Genomic DNA, 17147 nt, shown 5'->3' with positions numbered 1-17147 from the left:
ATTAGCAATAAGGATTATAAATAAATGAGTAATGCTATATGCAGTCGTGCAGTGAGTAAACACTGTTCAATTGTTTTGAAAAATAGTCAGATCTACTATTAAAAAATTATTATTTTTTCATGTCAATCCAGTATTTATTTATTTTTTTTCAAAATAATTATACAATACTTGCATACTTAAGATTGCAACTGTCATTTATCTAAATAAATTTAGCGGTTCCTTCGAATCCATGCTTCAAGAAAAAAAAGCTTGCATTCAGAACTGCACAGCACAGCTCAATTGCTTTGCTGTAGATCTTATACCATCCCATGGCATCCGCTCCCAAAGTAGTGTATAGAATCAACTCGAGTCCCCAACCCAAAACCATCTTTAAAAACGTCATGCTCAACCACGCACAGACACTAACAGGAAGTACAAGATCTTGTAATATTACATGGCGTTTCATACATTTTCCCTGTCATAAGCATGTATAACATCGACTAAACTTAATAACCCCAACCGTCATATATAAAGTATTCGAAAGTCCATCCTAAAAACTTTCTGTTGCAACAGATATCATGCTTTTGATCTGTATATTTCCATTTATTAGTATTTTAGTGACTTAACAAATTGGTAGGACTAGCTAACATCAGCAATCAGCACCATTTTAATGAAAGCGCGTGGGAAAAAAAAAAAAATTGTGGGATTTCATTAGAGATAAAACAAAACTATAGTACACTCTGCATTACAGAAAAATTTATATATCACCATGAAAAGGGGCTTGCGCCAAGCAAAAAAATCTCGTTTTCCACATCTTTCACCCATTGGGAAACCCGGTTGCAAGTCTTTACTGCCAATGCCTGCAAATACAAGACCATAGCAATCAAAACTCAGAACGCACCCAACATAAATATGCAGAAACAATAGGTACAAATGAATCAATGATGGATAATAGCTCGATTGACTGCATGCTTTCAAATTGTATTTCACCTGGTCAGTATATCTTTCTGGATTATAATATATGCAAAACAAAAGCTTATTAAATTTGGCAAAATAGATTCATATGATGAAACTGAGCGAAAGACACGGGAAACTTCAACAGCTCATCTAGACATGTAAGCCCCAACAGCCCACCTAGACTGTATCGCGTAAAGGTAGCAAGAAGGTCAATATATCTATTTGACCAAAAATAAAAGATGGAATATGTAAAATTCGAACTCTTCCTTGGATGAAATGATAAAGGCATACCCGAGAATACATGTATAAAAGCTTTGTACAGGTATCAACAAAAAATGATCAACCAATTAGTCAAAAACACACAATGAGGATTGTATCCATTTTATTTTAAAACTCTCAAAAAATATAATCCATTCCGTTAATCCAAGTGGTTACCTGTTCTACCTAATGAAGAACTTGCTATTCTTGAGGCTTGGATTCAAGAAGTCCTATATAACTTAAGGGCACACTAAAACTTCAATTCTTTTTATCACTGATTCATGTAGAATTCCTATATAATAACTTATTGTATCTTAAATTGTGTATCTCCATCGCTTATTTAAATTGTGTATCTCCATCACTTATTTAAATTGTGTATCTTCAAATAATGATTTTCACAGATAAAATTATAATCATTGTTACTTTGAGCACAAGCAAAACAGTTAGCATTGTACTTTTCGACTCCTACAAGGGATTCCTCCTATATTCCATATTATTGTTTTAGTAAAAAGCATAGTCACATACATATAGGCAACTATACAAGGTAGGAACCTGCCTCATTTTATTGCATGGAATTTCAATACAACTGATCGGATCTCACAAACTACAAATATCTTTTCTCTTGGATGAAGGAAGAAATTACTCAATCCATTTCCATATTGCTCATGATATATATAATAACTAGAGAACCCATTTCAAATGCATATCCCATATTAACACAGCAGGTTTCTTAATATGCACAAGAAAAAATTGACTGTACTGTATGTGCCAATTGCCATCTAGCTAATGAACCCATGGATACGAAGGTTGCACAAGTGGTACTTCCTGATATCATTCTTAGGACCAATAAGTTAAATTCTTTATGATATGGAACTCAAACAAGTTCTTGCCAATAGTAAAAGTTTAGATGAAGGGACTAACATGTTCCACAAGTTGTTAGACAATCTGTTATTTCAAACTATTGCACTAACTATAAAAATTTTCTCGCGACAGGTCCTGCTGCTGGTTTGAACCATAGCAAAGTCACCTTTTCCTTTTCTTTTTCAAAACCCAACTACAAAGAAAGATGTTCACTTAAAATATCCCATATACCTAGGCAGGAATAAGTAAACTACTTGCCCAGTCTCTCCAAACGTATTTTCATTCCATTTTGTTCTAACTAAACAGTAAAGTATAACTGGAAGATAACAAAGGTTGACAAGTATGATAATTAGCACAAAGCAAAAAAAAAAAAAAAGAATCTCGGGTACATAAGCTTAAATAAGACCTTGTCTGCCAGTGGATCAAATGCCGCATATAGTTCAAAATCCGGGGTGACCCAACAGAGTAGAACTGCCATGTTAAAAAGATCATGAAATTTCACCAGGAAAGCCTTTCAAATGAAGCAAGTAAACAAGGATATTAACATCTAATCTTATGCCACTGAAACAAGCTTGTCAAGGAAAATGATTTCTAGTTATGAAAAGAGGTACAACCAAGAAGAAGCCAAATTCAGATTATGAAATGAAAAAGGATAGAATAAAGCACATAAACCAAAAGAGAAACAGCTGCTGAATACAATTTTTCAAGCAAATCTACCAACACAAGTTGCATGTTTTGGCAGTGGTTAGAGGATGTAATCAAACTAAGTCAAGCCAAGTATTGAATTTTCAAGCTCCGTGCATTTCATTTTTATTTGAAAACGGGTCTTGCTCAAGCTTATCATGACCTAGATTTTCTGTCTATGAACAATTAAATAGTTTTTCCAATTAATTTGAACTTATTCACTAGTTACTTGATTAATTTATTAGTTTCACAAAGGAAATAAATTTTGTTACTGCAATCTTATACATTTTCATAAATTTGTATAAACATTTAGTTATTTAATTATGTTTAACATTATATCATCATGTTCAACACTTTTATTACTGATTAAAAAATGATCATCTCATCGTGTTCAAGAAGTGAACTATATGTATGAACTTGAAAAATCTTGTATTCGTAATATATGGAATACAGTTTCTAGCACAAAATTAATGATTTATACCACATCTTATGACTTTATCCCTAAATTTCAACAAACAAATTTTGAGTTTATATGAATATCTTTATACAGGTTATATACACATTTTTTGTATCTATATCAAGACTCGTATTTATAAATAATTTAAATTATACATACTGCCTTGAGACATAAATTCTTTATCTTTTAAAATATTTAATAGGCTCTCATTATAAAATTAAAATAATACTATAAAAAATAATAAATACGAAGTTAGTTTATAAAAGTTTATACACATTGAGCTGAGTTTATATAAGTTTGAATCATTTAATAACCTAGCCTAAATTTTGCTCAAACTTGGTTCATTAGTTAAGTGAATCAAACTCATGTCGAGTTTATTCAACATTTCCAAACTAGTTGTAGAATGGACTAAGAGATTAAATACCATAATGTTCATCTCTTCTAAACTGAGTTTTGTGGGGACCGGTTCCTCTATCATGCATGGACGCATAAAGTTTCTGGTAAGCTCTATATAATCTGCAAAACAATAAATTAGTTACCTTACGAAAAACAACGAAGTAAAGCAATAGCCTAACCATACACTCCCATTCAAAGCTCGTCTAGCAAAGTTGCAGCAAGATTCAACATAATACCTTTTCTGCTGTCGTGGGCTATTAATTGGTGGTGAGAACTCCGAAGATACATATTGATCTAGAAATATACTACGGTACATGAAATGCCAAAGTCCAGCAGGTCCACCAATGCCCACATATGGTTCTCTGAATCTCTCAGGAGAATCTTTAGGTTGGCCTAAATGTGGAGATAAAGACCCAGAACGAGGTAAGGGATCAATAGGCAAATCCTCGACATGCATCCCACCGTCTAGCATGGATCTCTGAACTTCACTTAGAACATTTGACTTCAAAAGGACCCCTTCAATACGAATCCTATGAAATTGCAGCAAAAGTTCTCAATATAAAATTAACCAAAAGATAACACCCTATAAATTACATGCTAAGCTTATGTTTATTTGGTTTGCGTGCATAGGGTCAGAAAAATTTAGGCCTCATTTGGATAGCTATCTCAACCCATCTCATCTAATCTCATCTCCTTCCCAAACATCGCTCAAACACATACTTTTCAATTTCAAATATTCAATGTTTTCATCTAATCATTATAAATTTCTCAAACTTCCAAACAAAACACAAAAAACATTTCAACTTTTTCAAATTCCAAAACAAAAATAATATTAAAAATTATATTCTAACAATATTTTAACTTTATATTATTTTTATTCAACATTTTCTCTCTCCTTTCCTGAAACCCATAAAATATCTTAATTCAAACAAACGAGGCCTTAGTAAAATATCTTAACTCACAGATTTTGCACCTCATCTCAACATCCAAACGAGGCCTTAGTAACATTCCTTTTTTCCATTCTTTTCTTTAAAGGTCACATCGGTCATATTAGGCCAAAATGTACGTCATTTCTTTGAAAAAAGAAATGCAACATAATGCACCCCCACTGAATTATTTTAAAACCATAGTTTACCTGCAATCCTTGAGATGATAAAAGGCATCTGAACTTGTAGTAAGCAACATCAAGTATGTGTCAACCTGCAATGAGTAGAACATGTCAAAGTTATTCCTTCTATCATTAATCCCACTGGTACACAAGAAAATGTCTACTGCACATAAAAACTGTACAATTTGCATAAATATATATAGAGGCCAGCTTTTTCATACCACCACTAGCCAGGATCTTATAAACTAAGCAACTAAACTGTGTGAATTGTGAACCCAAGACTCACATCAAAATAATGAACATAGGCATACAAAAATGCCATGGGATTATATCTTGGCAGGCAAATTGGTGAAAAAGATTCGGAAGTCCTGCATGAAGCAAAAAAGCATATATAAATTTGCAGCATAAAATATTTTCAGAAATAACAATGTATTAACAATAAATATAGCTTTGACATTTGTGGGTTATCTTATGTCCTATTGATATTTATAGATATAATAAGACTTATCTTCTGGGTGGTTGTACTTAAAAAAAATATTCCTCTGGGTTGTTATTCTATCAGCATGTACCTCTCCAAACCAAAAAAAAAAAAAAATGTTCACAGCTAAAGAAAAAAAAAAGAAGGAAAATAGGAATGTTTTGTGAGACATCAATGGTAGAATATGTTTAAAATGTTTTTGACAAAATGTGGACATTGAGTGCGTGGCGCATACAAAAAATGCGTGATTAGAAATTTAGAACACGCAGATTCTTGAAACATTATGTGCAGGTAGTGAATTATAACTTATAATAAGGATATTTTTTAGGAATGCATAAATCAAGACAAGATAGGAATGCAGAGACTTCATTTACCAAAACATGTAAATTAGCTAAAGAACAAATTGAGTGGAAACCAGTTAAGCAATTTAGAAGAGCCAGCACTCTTGTTTTCCAACAAATCAAAACCAAGAGATAGTTCAATGTACTTCTTAGTCATGCTACAGAGTAAAATTGTCCATGACAGAAGGATCATCAAGAAATGACATAAAACTTCTCAAAGCCAAAATAACTTGCCTAAATGATTCTGATGACATAACAAAGTTGGCAAGTAATAGCATATCATCAGGATGAAGAGAAGCTTTTTGAGCACCAACAAGACTGACAACCTGCAACCAAGCTTCAAAGCTCTGAATTGCTCTAACCAGTAAATATTTATAAACTGGGAAAAAAGAGAGGAAAAGATCTGACTCAATAGATGTACCCCTAAGGATGCATAAATTCAGAAAAGAAAAAGTAGATGAAACAATGGGATAGGGGTGTTAACCTTATGCTTGCACATTAATAATGCAAATAGAACACCTGAATCAGAAACATCTTGTAGTACAGCACCTGCAGCTTGCCTCGTCACGTAAGCAAGGGGAAGACAAGAGTACGCATGAAGAAAAGTAGCTGGATTCCTAAAATCAAAGAAATGAACAAAAAAACTAATAAGCCTATCAAATAGCATGACAATTTTTTTTGTGGGGAGGGGAGTGGAGAAAGGGAGGGGCAGGGGCATTATGATTAGCAGCTTATAGATAACAGCAAAGTAAACCTTATGAGAAACCACCAAAAATAAGACAGACATTTCAACTTGCATTTCAACTTCATTGACTACAAAAGAGTTCATGAAACGTCAAAAATAGAAACATTGCAGAGCAGTAACCAGAATGGATTTTTGTATACTTCCTGTGTACATGGCCTATGCCTATTTCATTCATATCAATAATATTATTTCTTACTTATAAAAAAAAAAGTAACCAGAATGGATTTTGAAAAATTATAATTTAAACTATAGTTGCATTAACCAGGACAGATATGATGGTTTTGCATCCAACGTAGCTTAAGAATGAAAAAATTCTATGCGACTCTATACTTGGCAAAAGAAGAAAAAAGTAAAGATTAAATTCCTTACTATTATATGACATTTTAAGTGGATCCATCCAATCAGTCAAATGCTCAAACTTTCAACTGGAGACCCAGCCCATTCACAGTTTTGTGAATGGTTTAAATTAGAAAACTCTTGTTTATCCAAGGTAGTTTCATGAATGGTTTAAGCTAGAAAATATTTTTTCATATGCGTTTACTAAGCAATACAAGAGCATCTACAAATGTGAGCTCCAAGGTTGTTCTAATCTAGCAATAAGATCCTGGCTTCCTACAGAATATTAAATCTTTTCTCTGCCCCAGAGAAAGGAGCTCATGAATCTCCCCTCTTTGCAAGGCTGCCAAACAAAAATATGAATGCATTCATATACATCTCTGTTGACAGTCAATCAACCCTTTTTACCTACGAAAAAAATGCATATATATCCGTTTTGCAACAAACGCATTCCAATATGCAGAAGGGAATGGAGAAACAAACCAACTGAATGAATGGATTAAAGATGAGAAGACAACATCAGTTCCTCCAAGCAAAGGTGTCATATCAAACTTTGGGTTCTTCTCGAAGCACCTATTAACTGACTTTGTTAAAATAAGAAGCATCTGCATCCATATTATAATCAATCATGTGAGGAAGTCCACTGATTATTATGAAGAAAAAGATAACTAAAGTAGCTAATATATTCAGAAGGGCAAATCTGTGCAGGTAATGATACCTGACCATAAATTAGCTCCAGTTGCCCCCTCAACGACTCATAAGGCTCCTCTGTGCAGCTAATGCAAACCAAGTAAATGGGTCCCTTCACAAGAAAAACCACCTGTACATCCAAATCAATTTATTTAGCTGATTGCCAAAAGAAGAAAAAGGACTTTTGAAGACCCTCTAAATTGTAAAAGTAATTGTATACAAGCTTCAATTTCTAGGCATTCTATTCCTCAAGCAACAAATGCATGTTTTTTCTCTTTGATATGAAACAAGAATTTCAATAAAAAGTGCAAAAGGCACAATCCAGGTACACGCAATGTATATAAGAAAGACCCATTTCACAGATTTGGTTCTTGTAGTAGGTATGCCTTATTTTCAGGCAAGGAACTTGTATAAACTGCTCTGATCCTCCTTTTACTAGTTGTCTCAGCTGGAATCCTAATTGGGCTCTCCTTCCTTTTACTACTGAGAGAATTCCAAACTTTCAGTTCCTATTTCCTCTAGTATTCTCTCCTACTATAACGACCCAAGTCAGGCCCACGCCACATCAAGCTCATACTCCAAAAAGACTAGTCAAGGTTACAATTGAAGCCCCTTGAAAACATTATAAAGGGCTTGAACTTCTCCCCCCCAAACACAATCACACATCTGGGGATTACACCTACCCAACTCTGGAAAAACATCAAGTCTTGTGGATGATAATTCAACACCAATCTCAATAAAGAAGTGAGAGAGAGAGATATCCACAATGTGTCATGATCTCAGAATGAATATTTTTTTGCCTTTCTGCTTTTTCCAACTCTAAGAACTAAAAACCAGGAATAAAGACAAACACAAGTAATACAACTGGCAAGAAAAGTATTTTGGGTCAATATAATAACTAGCAGCCTCTAATTGACACGTTTTAGGTATTCAGGAGAATCAGAAAAGAATGGTGAAAATCACTTCTGAATTGTTTCATGAACAAGTAAGAGTTCTCAGGAGAATGAGAGAACACTTCATCTTATGTCTCCAAGAAACAAATATGGCTAGCAAGCAGATAACTGCAAGAATGAAAATTTCAAAAGAATGTAAAAAACACCTGGTGCTTTCCTGCCCTGACCAGTTTGACACGATCCCCCCTGAAAAGTGATTAATAAACAAACCATTGAGAGCCTTTATAGATTTGGCTTCAAATAAACAATTAAGCTAGGAAAAGGGGCACAATGGTACACAGAAATTCATAAAATAAACAACTATGGAAGAAAGATCCAGGTACCCATTCTCCACAAAGGATATAATGGCCTGCAATGTTGCTGAAAATCCTGCTAGCTTGTGTTCATCTCCGTATCTGGCAGTTAATATTCAAGACAAGATACAAAACAACAAAAGGCCCAGATAAGAATTTAAAAGCTTGGACTACGTTTTTTTTGCATTGGCATGAAAACTGAACAGTTTCTGCTAAAGAAATTGCAGGAGCCAAATACAAACCTGGAAAATATTGGTTTGCCTGAGTTACTTAAAATGAAAAAGTGCTTCTTCCTTTTTCTCCATGATATGGAAGCATCATCCTGCACTTCAGTATTAATCAAGCAGTCCATAATATATAAATACATGAATTTGCTACTTTTTCTAAACATAACAGCACCATTAAAAAAAAAAAAAAAACTAAAATGGCCATATAGTTTGAGGCTATTTCATCAGACAAAACACTGAGCTCTGGAATCAGATTAATTATTTTTTTGATAAGGAATAAAACTTCATTACAAGGCGCAACCCGAGTACATGATCTATAAAAGAAAGATACCTATGTAGAAGGAGAAAAAGATAAAAAAAAAAAAAAAAACATGTAAACTAAACTCATTAAAGTCTAAAAAACTGGCCAAAGGAAGTATTATGAAAGAAAGTTTTGATCTCATCCAGTATCCATTTCATGATACATATAATTTGTATCATTCATTTCCCTCTGAATATACCATCGAGGCAAATAGGAACCATCTTCTACTATACTGCTATTTGTGGTCTACAATCCTCCCCCTAATCCTCCCCGAGAGTTAAAAAGGTCAACCATTCTTCTGAGCATGATCGAAGCCAAACCAACTCAATTGAAAAAGTCACTACACAAGCACTAGCAATCTTGCAACAGATTAAAAAGGTTAACAATAGGCTTCCCATCCTCACACCCATGCATCACCAATCCATCACAATGATGTGCATTTTCCTTGGATTATCTATGATGAGATTTTTTCTAGAAACGTTGTCAAGCAAAACACACGGCTATTAAAGGGACCTTAGTCAGCCAAACACTCTTCCGAGGAAGGGAGTTTTTATCATGTGCAGCAGTGATTTTTTTTTTTTATCAGTAAAAGATAGATATTATATATATAAATGAAAAAGGTATAGCCCTTGTACACAGGAAGTATACATAAGTGCTCCTAAATATATTCTAAGAATGATAAATTAAAGACAAGAAATCCTAAATATTGTCCCCATGCAAAACAATAGTGGAAAACCCCACATTAGAGTGTGGAGAAAAAAAATTCTTCAACTCGGTCATTGTGCGTTCCTTATCTTCAAAGCACCTCACATTCCTTTCCGTCCAAGTACACCACATAATGTACAACGGAATCATCTTCCACACTGCTGCCACTTGTTGACAGCCTTGTAATTTTGTCCAACAACCCAACAAATCCACCACCCTCAAAGGCATAACCCAAGCAACATCAACCCTTTGAAAGATCTCATCCCACAACACCCTTGTTACCTCGCAGTGTAATAAGAGATGGTCCACGGATTCTCCATTCTTTTTACACATGTAGCACCAATCCACCAATACACAACCTCTCTTCCTCAAATTGTCCATGGTCAATATCTTCCCAAGAGAAGCATTCCAAACAAAAAAAGCTACTTTAGAAGGCACACGAGCTCTCCAAATATTCTTCCATGGGAACGGAGTATTGTCAAGATGTGTAATCAAGATGCTATAATACGCCTTGACTGTACATATCTTGTGATTATTAGACCTCCACTTCAAGCTATCTCGTTGTGCCATAGGAATCTCCGTGGAATATAATAAGCTGAAAAAAATTGAGACACTAGGTAATTCTCAATCATGAAAATCCCTATTAAACAGAATATTCCACTGGTGTGTACCATGAGAAAATAACCGCACATCCGCCATTGAGGCCTCCTTATTAGCTGCAATGCCCTTTCCAATGCCCGTTCTCCACACCACACATCTCGCCAAAATCTGATTCGATTGCCCTCACCAACCAAAACGAATTTGATTTGCAAGGCATGGCCACCCCTTCCTTATATACTTCCATAATCCCACACCATACCCCCCTCTCACTTCATTAGAGCACCAACCACCCAGCCCAATACCATACCTAGCATCAATAATATCCTTCCACAATGATCCCCTCTCCAAATGATATCTCCAAAGCCATTTTCCTAATAAACCTTTATTAAAGGTTCTCAAGTTACACACACCACCCCCCATTCACAATTGAGCCACATACAGTCTTCCAACTCACCAAATGAAATTTTTTCTCCTCCCCCATGCCTCCCCATAAGAACTCCCTAAAGAGTTTCTCCATTTTGTTCACCACCCCTACAGGCATAGGAAACAAAGATAAAAAATAAGTGGGGAGGTTAGTGAGAGTACTCTTGATAAGAGTGAGACGGCCCCCTTTTGATAAATACACTCGTTTCCAGCCAGCCAACCTATTCTCTATCTTCTTCACTACCCCATCCCATATAACTCTATTATTGAAAGTTGCTCCCAACGGAAGGCCCAGATATTTCATTGGGAAAGAAGAAACCTTACAATCCAGAAGACTTGCTAAACTATAGATATTAGAGACCACACCCACAGGAACCATCTCAGACTTGCCCAGATTCACCTTTAGCCCTGACACTGCTTCAAAGCAGAGTAACAGTGCTCGTAGAGTTTGGATCTGGCTTCTATTCGCTTCACAAAAAACTAACGTATCATTTGCAAAAAGAAAGTGTGAAATGATAGTAGGACCACCAGAACCATTGCCCACCTAAAAGCCAGATAAAAACCCTCCCCCAACAGCAGCCTGCACCATCCTACTTAAAACCTCCATAACTATAACAAAAAGAAGAGGAGATAGAGGATCTCCTTGCCGCAGACCCTGCGAACTGTCAAAGAATCCAGCCGGTGTGCCGTTAACCAGAACTGAGAATCGAGCGGTTGAAATACAATGACGCAACCATGAAATCCACCTATCCCCAAAACCACATCTCTCAAGTGAGTATAATAGAAACTCCCAGTTCACGTGATCATATGCCTTCTCCATATCAAGCTTGCACAAGACACCTGAACCTCCCTCCCATAATCTGTGGTCCAAACACTCATTTGCAATGAGTACTTAGTCAAGAATTTGTCTCCCACGAATAAATGCATTCTGAGACTTGGAGATAATTTGTTCCAACACCGGACTAAGCCGGTTAGCAAGAACCTTCGAGATAATCTTATAAACACTACTAATCAGGCTTATAGGCCGAAAGTCTTCAATAGTCAAAGCCCCGTGTTTCTTAGGAATGAGAGCAATAAAGGTCGCATTTAGGGATTTTTCAAACTTTTGAAGAGAGTAAAATTCATTGAAAACCTGCATAATATCACCTTTCACAATGTCCCAACAAGTTTGAAAAAAAACCTATTGAAAAACCATCCGGCCTCGGCGCTTTATCTTTAGCCATTCCAGATAAAGCCTTGTAAATCTCCTCTTCAGCAAAAGGTCTCTCCAAAACACTCACACTCTGCAAGTCAATTGCCTCAAAGTTCAAGGCATCAAGATTCGGCCTCCAAGGAAACGATTCTGTGAGGAGAGTCTCATAGTAATATACTATATGGTTTTCTAACTCGGGAGGAGAAGAAAACACCTGAGAACCTGATTGGAGTGACTCGATAGCATTATTACGCCGATGTGAATTAGCCACTTTGTAAAAGAACTTCGTATACCTATCACCTTCTTTCAACCAAAGGGCTCTTGATTTTTGATGCCATGAAGTTTCCTCTGACAACAAAACTCTCTCCAAATTTGCCATAACCATGCCCTTCCTCAATAACATCTCCTCTGAATTATCTCCCAATAACTCTTTATCCTCCAGCTCTTGCACTTCCTCCAACAGTGTAGCCTTCTGATTGTCAATGTGACCAAAAACCTCCAAAATCCACTTCTTCAAATCTTGTTTCAATGCTTTCAACTTACTTGCAAGAATGTAACTTGGAGTACCAATGAACTGATATGAAGACCACCAAGCACGCACCATCTCTACAAACCCATCTGTTGTTAGCCACATGTTTTTAAACTTGAAATACCGACGCCCCCTATGAATACCCCCACAATCCAAAAGAATAGGAAAATGATCAGAACTAACTCGAGCTAGTCGTTTCTGACTAACTTCCGGATATTGAGCTTCCCATGCAGGAGATACAAGGAATCTATCCAATCTCGACCACACCCACCCATTTGACCAAGTGTATTCACCCCCTACCAGGGGGAGATCCATGAGGTCAAGATCGAAGATGAACTCGCAGAATTCATCCATGGCCAGAGAATTCCGACAATGCCCTGAACGCTCACTAGGAAAGCAAACAGTATTAAAATCGCCCCCATACACCACGGCACATCCCATAATGAGTATAGACCCGCCAACTCCTCCCACAACCTTCTCCTATCCATATCCACGTTAGGGCCATACGAGCCTGCAAATGCCAATCCCAACCATCCACCACATTTTTAAATCTAATCGCGACCGAGAATTCTCCGATACACTCCTCGATCGACTCAACAACTCTTTTTATCCCACATAAGTAACACTCCACCTGAGGCTCCCAAAGAAGCCAAATAAGTCCATCCCACATACAAGCACCCCCATACACTTCGCACAATTTTCCTATCAATGAAACGCATCTTTGTTTCTTGAAAACACACCACATCACCCTTCCACATCCGCAATAATGATTTGATACAGAGGTGTTTATTGCGAATGAACATGGAGCATCCCTTTTGAAAGGAGCCCAAAGAAGTTTGCCTTCACCTCCTCGTCTCAAACTAGTGGAATACAACAAATTAAATAATGCATTAAAAAGTATCTACCTCCCAACGATGAGCCGCTCTAATAAAACTAACATTCAAAATGGTCTGCCATATAATTGTCTTTTTCTTTTTAATTTTTTTTTTTTTTTTTTTTTTTATGTCGGGGAACCTTTCCAAGGCAGGGCCCTTTGGACCTACCCCTGCAGAGTAAACCCTAGTCTCATGCACCGCACCCTCGGAAGTTTCCCTACACGGAACTGGTTAAATCGCTGGCCTTTCACTAGGAAGTGTGGCCCCAAAGGATTGTTTACACCCATGAGGTGTTGAATCTTGGACATTCAATGGAGTGATACCCCAAGAACAAGGCCTTCACCACTTGGGCCAACCCCTTGGGGTTTATAACCGTCTTTAGCATGAGCAATATTGTAAACACCCATTAAGCTTCCTAGAGAATCATATCTCTACACCACAAATAATGACAGAAGCTAACAGACGCATCTTCCACCTCAAATCTAATATGGTTAGAAAATTCCTCCAAATGTTTCTTATGTTCTCCTATATTCCCACCCAATGATGCCTTTGGACCTCATCAAAACACAACCCACCCTATGAACATTCACATTTAGAATTGATCTAGTTTGAAAAACAAATGCCATTGCGATGTGAATTTTATACTCTATTTATATCCTTCATTACTGGTTCTTACATTTATCCCATATTAGTTGTTTCGTAGCCTAGCTCGACTGGGGGAGACTCCTAATGGAAAGTACAATCCTTAAACAAGGTGACATATTACTGCTGACCTCAGAGCTCACACCAACTTTTCTCTTCCAAACCTCCCCTTCCCAAAAAAGGCAGATGCTTTTGTAGGCAGGAGCTACTTCACTTTTAAACTAATAACTCAATAGAAATGAGAACTATAATAAATAAAGAGTTCTTTGGTTATCAAACATCCCCTTCCCTTGTTTTGGCGAGTTAAATTTGAATCTTATGTTGAATAGCAGGCAGCTGGAACCACAACTTGCTACTAAGAACTACTCAACAAGAGTACCAATTCTAATATCCAGCAACATTGCAATAAAACTAAAAATTTCCCAAATATTTTGATATTAACTCGTCCAAGAGTACAGCCATGGAGAAGATTATATTGGAACCCCAAAATGCGTCTGTAAGAGGCAGACAAATCCTAGACCTGGTGCTTATAGCAAATGAATGTTTAGATAGTATATTTACGTCGAGAGGGATACTTTTCAAATTAGACATTGCAAAAACCTATGATCATGTTAATTGGAAATTCCTGCTTTACTTGCGCTCATTTTGGGAAAAGATGATGATCGGAAAGCACATAGAATAAAATCTGTCCAATGTGTATTTATGCGTGAAGCCTGCACAATTGATCCGAAAGCACATAGAATACTGATAAAAATTTATACAATTGAACAACAAGGATCCCCAAATGCAGTACCTCATCGAGGTGCCGCTTGCCAGGTACCCATGAGGCTGGCAAATCCGAAACCCCATCGACCAAATCATCATTCCTCACTTCTTGTATCTCATCATCGCCTATCCCATCAATTCCCGACCCACCACTGCTGGCACTGGTACTACCCCTTTCACCGGCATACCCACTACTACTAGGGCTCGACTGCCCATCCACTTCCAGCTCCGAGTTCGTCCTCCTCCACACCACGCGTCGCTCCACACTCTCCCTCACCTCCTGGACCTCAAAACTGCTCTCAATTCGTTCCTCAACACCACTGACGCTTCCTTCTCCTTCATAGCTTCTTTGGATTTCCGTTCGGTGATTGCTTTCCGTCAGAGACCCATTCGCGACGCCGTTTAGGGGCCCATCCTGAATCGCCTGCGCTTCGTTGTCGGGCTCAGACAACGCGACCGATGCAAATTGATCTTCGAGCGGTTTGGGTGTAAGGTTGGGGTCCGGACCGGTGGATTCTTCGCCGGAGAGTGAGGAGCTAGAATTGGAGGACATTGACGCGAGAAAGGCTTAGAGGTTTTCCAATTACGGTGGAATCCTCAAGAGAATATAGCTCGGGTTTCTTCTTTTAGCTTTTGGTTGGTTGGAGAGAAAAATGAGAGAGAGAAGGGGGGACGGCAGAATTTGTGGTGCGTCGCCTACCAGTCGTGGGCCGGTGCAATCCGTACGCGAAACGCAGCGTTAAGGCCACGACTCGAAGGCAGAGCCTGACCGGTTGGTGGGAACGTGTAGCTGATCCGAATGCACGTCTCGTTCGCAGTCTATCCAGTACGGGCTGGTTTGATGCCATCTGTTTATATTCTCTAGATTCTGTTCATCACTTCTGAAAAGGTTTTTTGTTTTTTTTTTTGACAAGGTATCTTATTATTAAGAAAAATAGTTTAATAGAATCTTTTATAAAATTAAATTTATAAATTGGATATTGTATTAAAAAAATATAAAGATGATAAAAAAAAAAGTAATACTAAGTATAAATCCTTCATAGATTCTTTGTAAAAAAATGAATCTCCCTTTTTAAGATGAGATTTTTTTTTATAAAGGGACAGTGTAAAACTTGTACAAATTATTATTCTAAAAAGAATAGTATATTATAGTACTTCTCTTCTTTAAATTTTGGATCACATTTATTTATTTTATTTTATATTCTATTATATTTATTATTTCTTAAAAAATTATAAATAAGTTTAATAAAATTTCAACAATCTATTTTAAGAAAATTATTATTATTATAATTATTAAATCAAAATAAATAAATTTTTAATAGAAATATTTTAATTATAAAGATATTTTATAAAAGTAAATTCATAAATAAATATGATCTAATGTGATGAATTAAATTGTAAAATTAATTTTATTATAAAATAAATCTAATATATCATATAAATTTATAAATTTATTTTTATGAAATATTATATTTCATCTAAAAAAAATAAAAAAGAGAAATAATACTCCTTCAGTAAAACCTACTAGACAAAGTGTACCGATTGTTTAAAAAAAACAAAAAAACAAAAAAGAAAGCATTCATAGTACACTGACTGGCTTGGGCCCGTTCGAAGCCTAATTATTATAATAGTAAACGGCTAAACTTGGCAGTAGCATTTATCTTCTCAGAAATTTCCGGAGGAAACGGCATATTATCTGTCACTTTGGGCCTTTTGCACAAACAGACAATGGCTTTTTGCTTGTCTTCTGTCTCTTTGTTTGTCTATTCTTTCTAATAATTAGGTTGTTCCTATGTCATTGACAAACTTGTACATCCCAAACACGACGAATGGATCCTTAAATCGCAGGTAACGGGTTTATATCATCAGTTTCTGACCACACCTAAAACCCAAGGGATTGGGTTGGGCAATGTCTATTCGGGCCGGACTGATTTGTTTTTTTTTTTTTTTTTTCTCATCCGGTTCGAAACCCAATTTATCTGGAATGATCTCTTGTTAGGCCTATTAATTAATTTTGGTGGTCGCCAAGTCTATTGAATTATCGCTGTCATCATTACGAGAAATTTCAAGTGGTTTATCTACGCAGATAAGGAAATTTCAAATGTAGAAAGTTTTTATAAAATAAAAACTTTATCTGTAATTACTTTTACGTATTCTTTTATACACTCTATTAATATAATTTATTGCATCTTTTTTTTCTAATATAAAATAACTATTTTGACCAATCACATTAGTAGAGTGTACAAAGAATATATATAAATAGTATGCAAAAGTGATTGAACCTAGCAGAACTCTTTATAAAATATGAATAAGAGTATATGGCTTTAACATGAAGAAAAGTGTTACAGCCAT

At 36.2% G+C, this 17147-nt stretch overlaps 1 protein-coding gene across 2 annotated transcripts; it reads right to left on the bottom strand.

Moving 5' to 3' along the window:
• Positions 1 to 667: 667 nt before the first annotated feature.
• LOC121238775 (vacuolar fusion protein MON1 homolog) lies at positions 668 to 15624 on the bottom strand. 2 transcript variants are annotated; one of them, XM_041135797.1, is made up of 14 exons: positions 14824 to 15623; positions 8779 to 8858; positions 8567 to 8638; positions 8390 to 8429; positions 7319 to 7420; positions 7084 to 7205; positions 6004 to 6136; positions 5754 to 5845; positions 4987 to 5068; positions 4728 to 4792; positions 3829 to 4122; positions 3621 to 3712; positions 2462 to 2526; positions 668 to 839 (listed from the first exon to the last, which is right to left on the bottom strand). In XM_041135797.1, exons 1-14 carry the CDS (start codon positions 15346 to 15348, stop codon positions 744 to 746), a joined length of 1860 nt encoding a protein of 619 aa, XP_040991731.1. In that variant the 5' UTR covers positions 15349 to 15623; the 3' UTR covers positions 668 to 743. The 2 variants fall into 2 exon arrangements, with proteins under 2 accessions (XP_040991731.1, XP_040991732.1); XM_041135798.1 differs by lacking the exon at positions 3621 to 3712 and having other exon boundaries at positions 14824 to 15624.
• Positions 15625 to 17147: the final 1523 nt, after the last annotated feature.

The sequence above is a fragment of the Juglans microcarpa x Juglans regia genome, chromosome 7D (genome assembly GCF_004785595.1).
Source record: "Juglans microcarpa x Juglans regia isolate MS1-56 chromosome 7D, Jm3101_v1.0, whole genome shotgun sequence".
NCBI classification, from domain to species: domain Eukaryota; kingdom Viridiplantae; phylum Streptophyta; class Magnoliopsida; order Fagales; family Juglandaceae; genus Juglans; species Juglans microcarpa x Juglans regia.
Note: the sequence above shows the minus strand (reverse complement) of the source record. Positions and strands in the feature narration are given on the sequence as shown.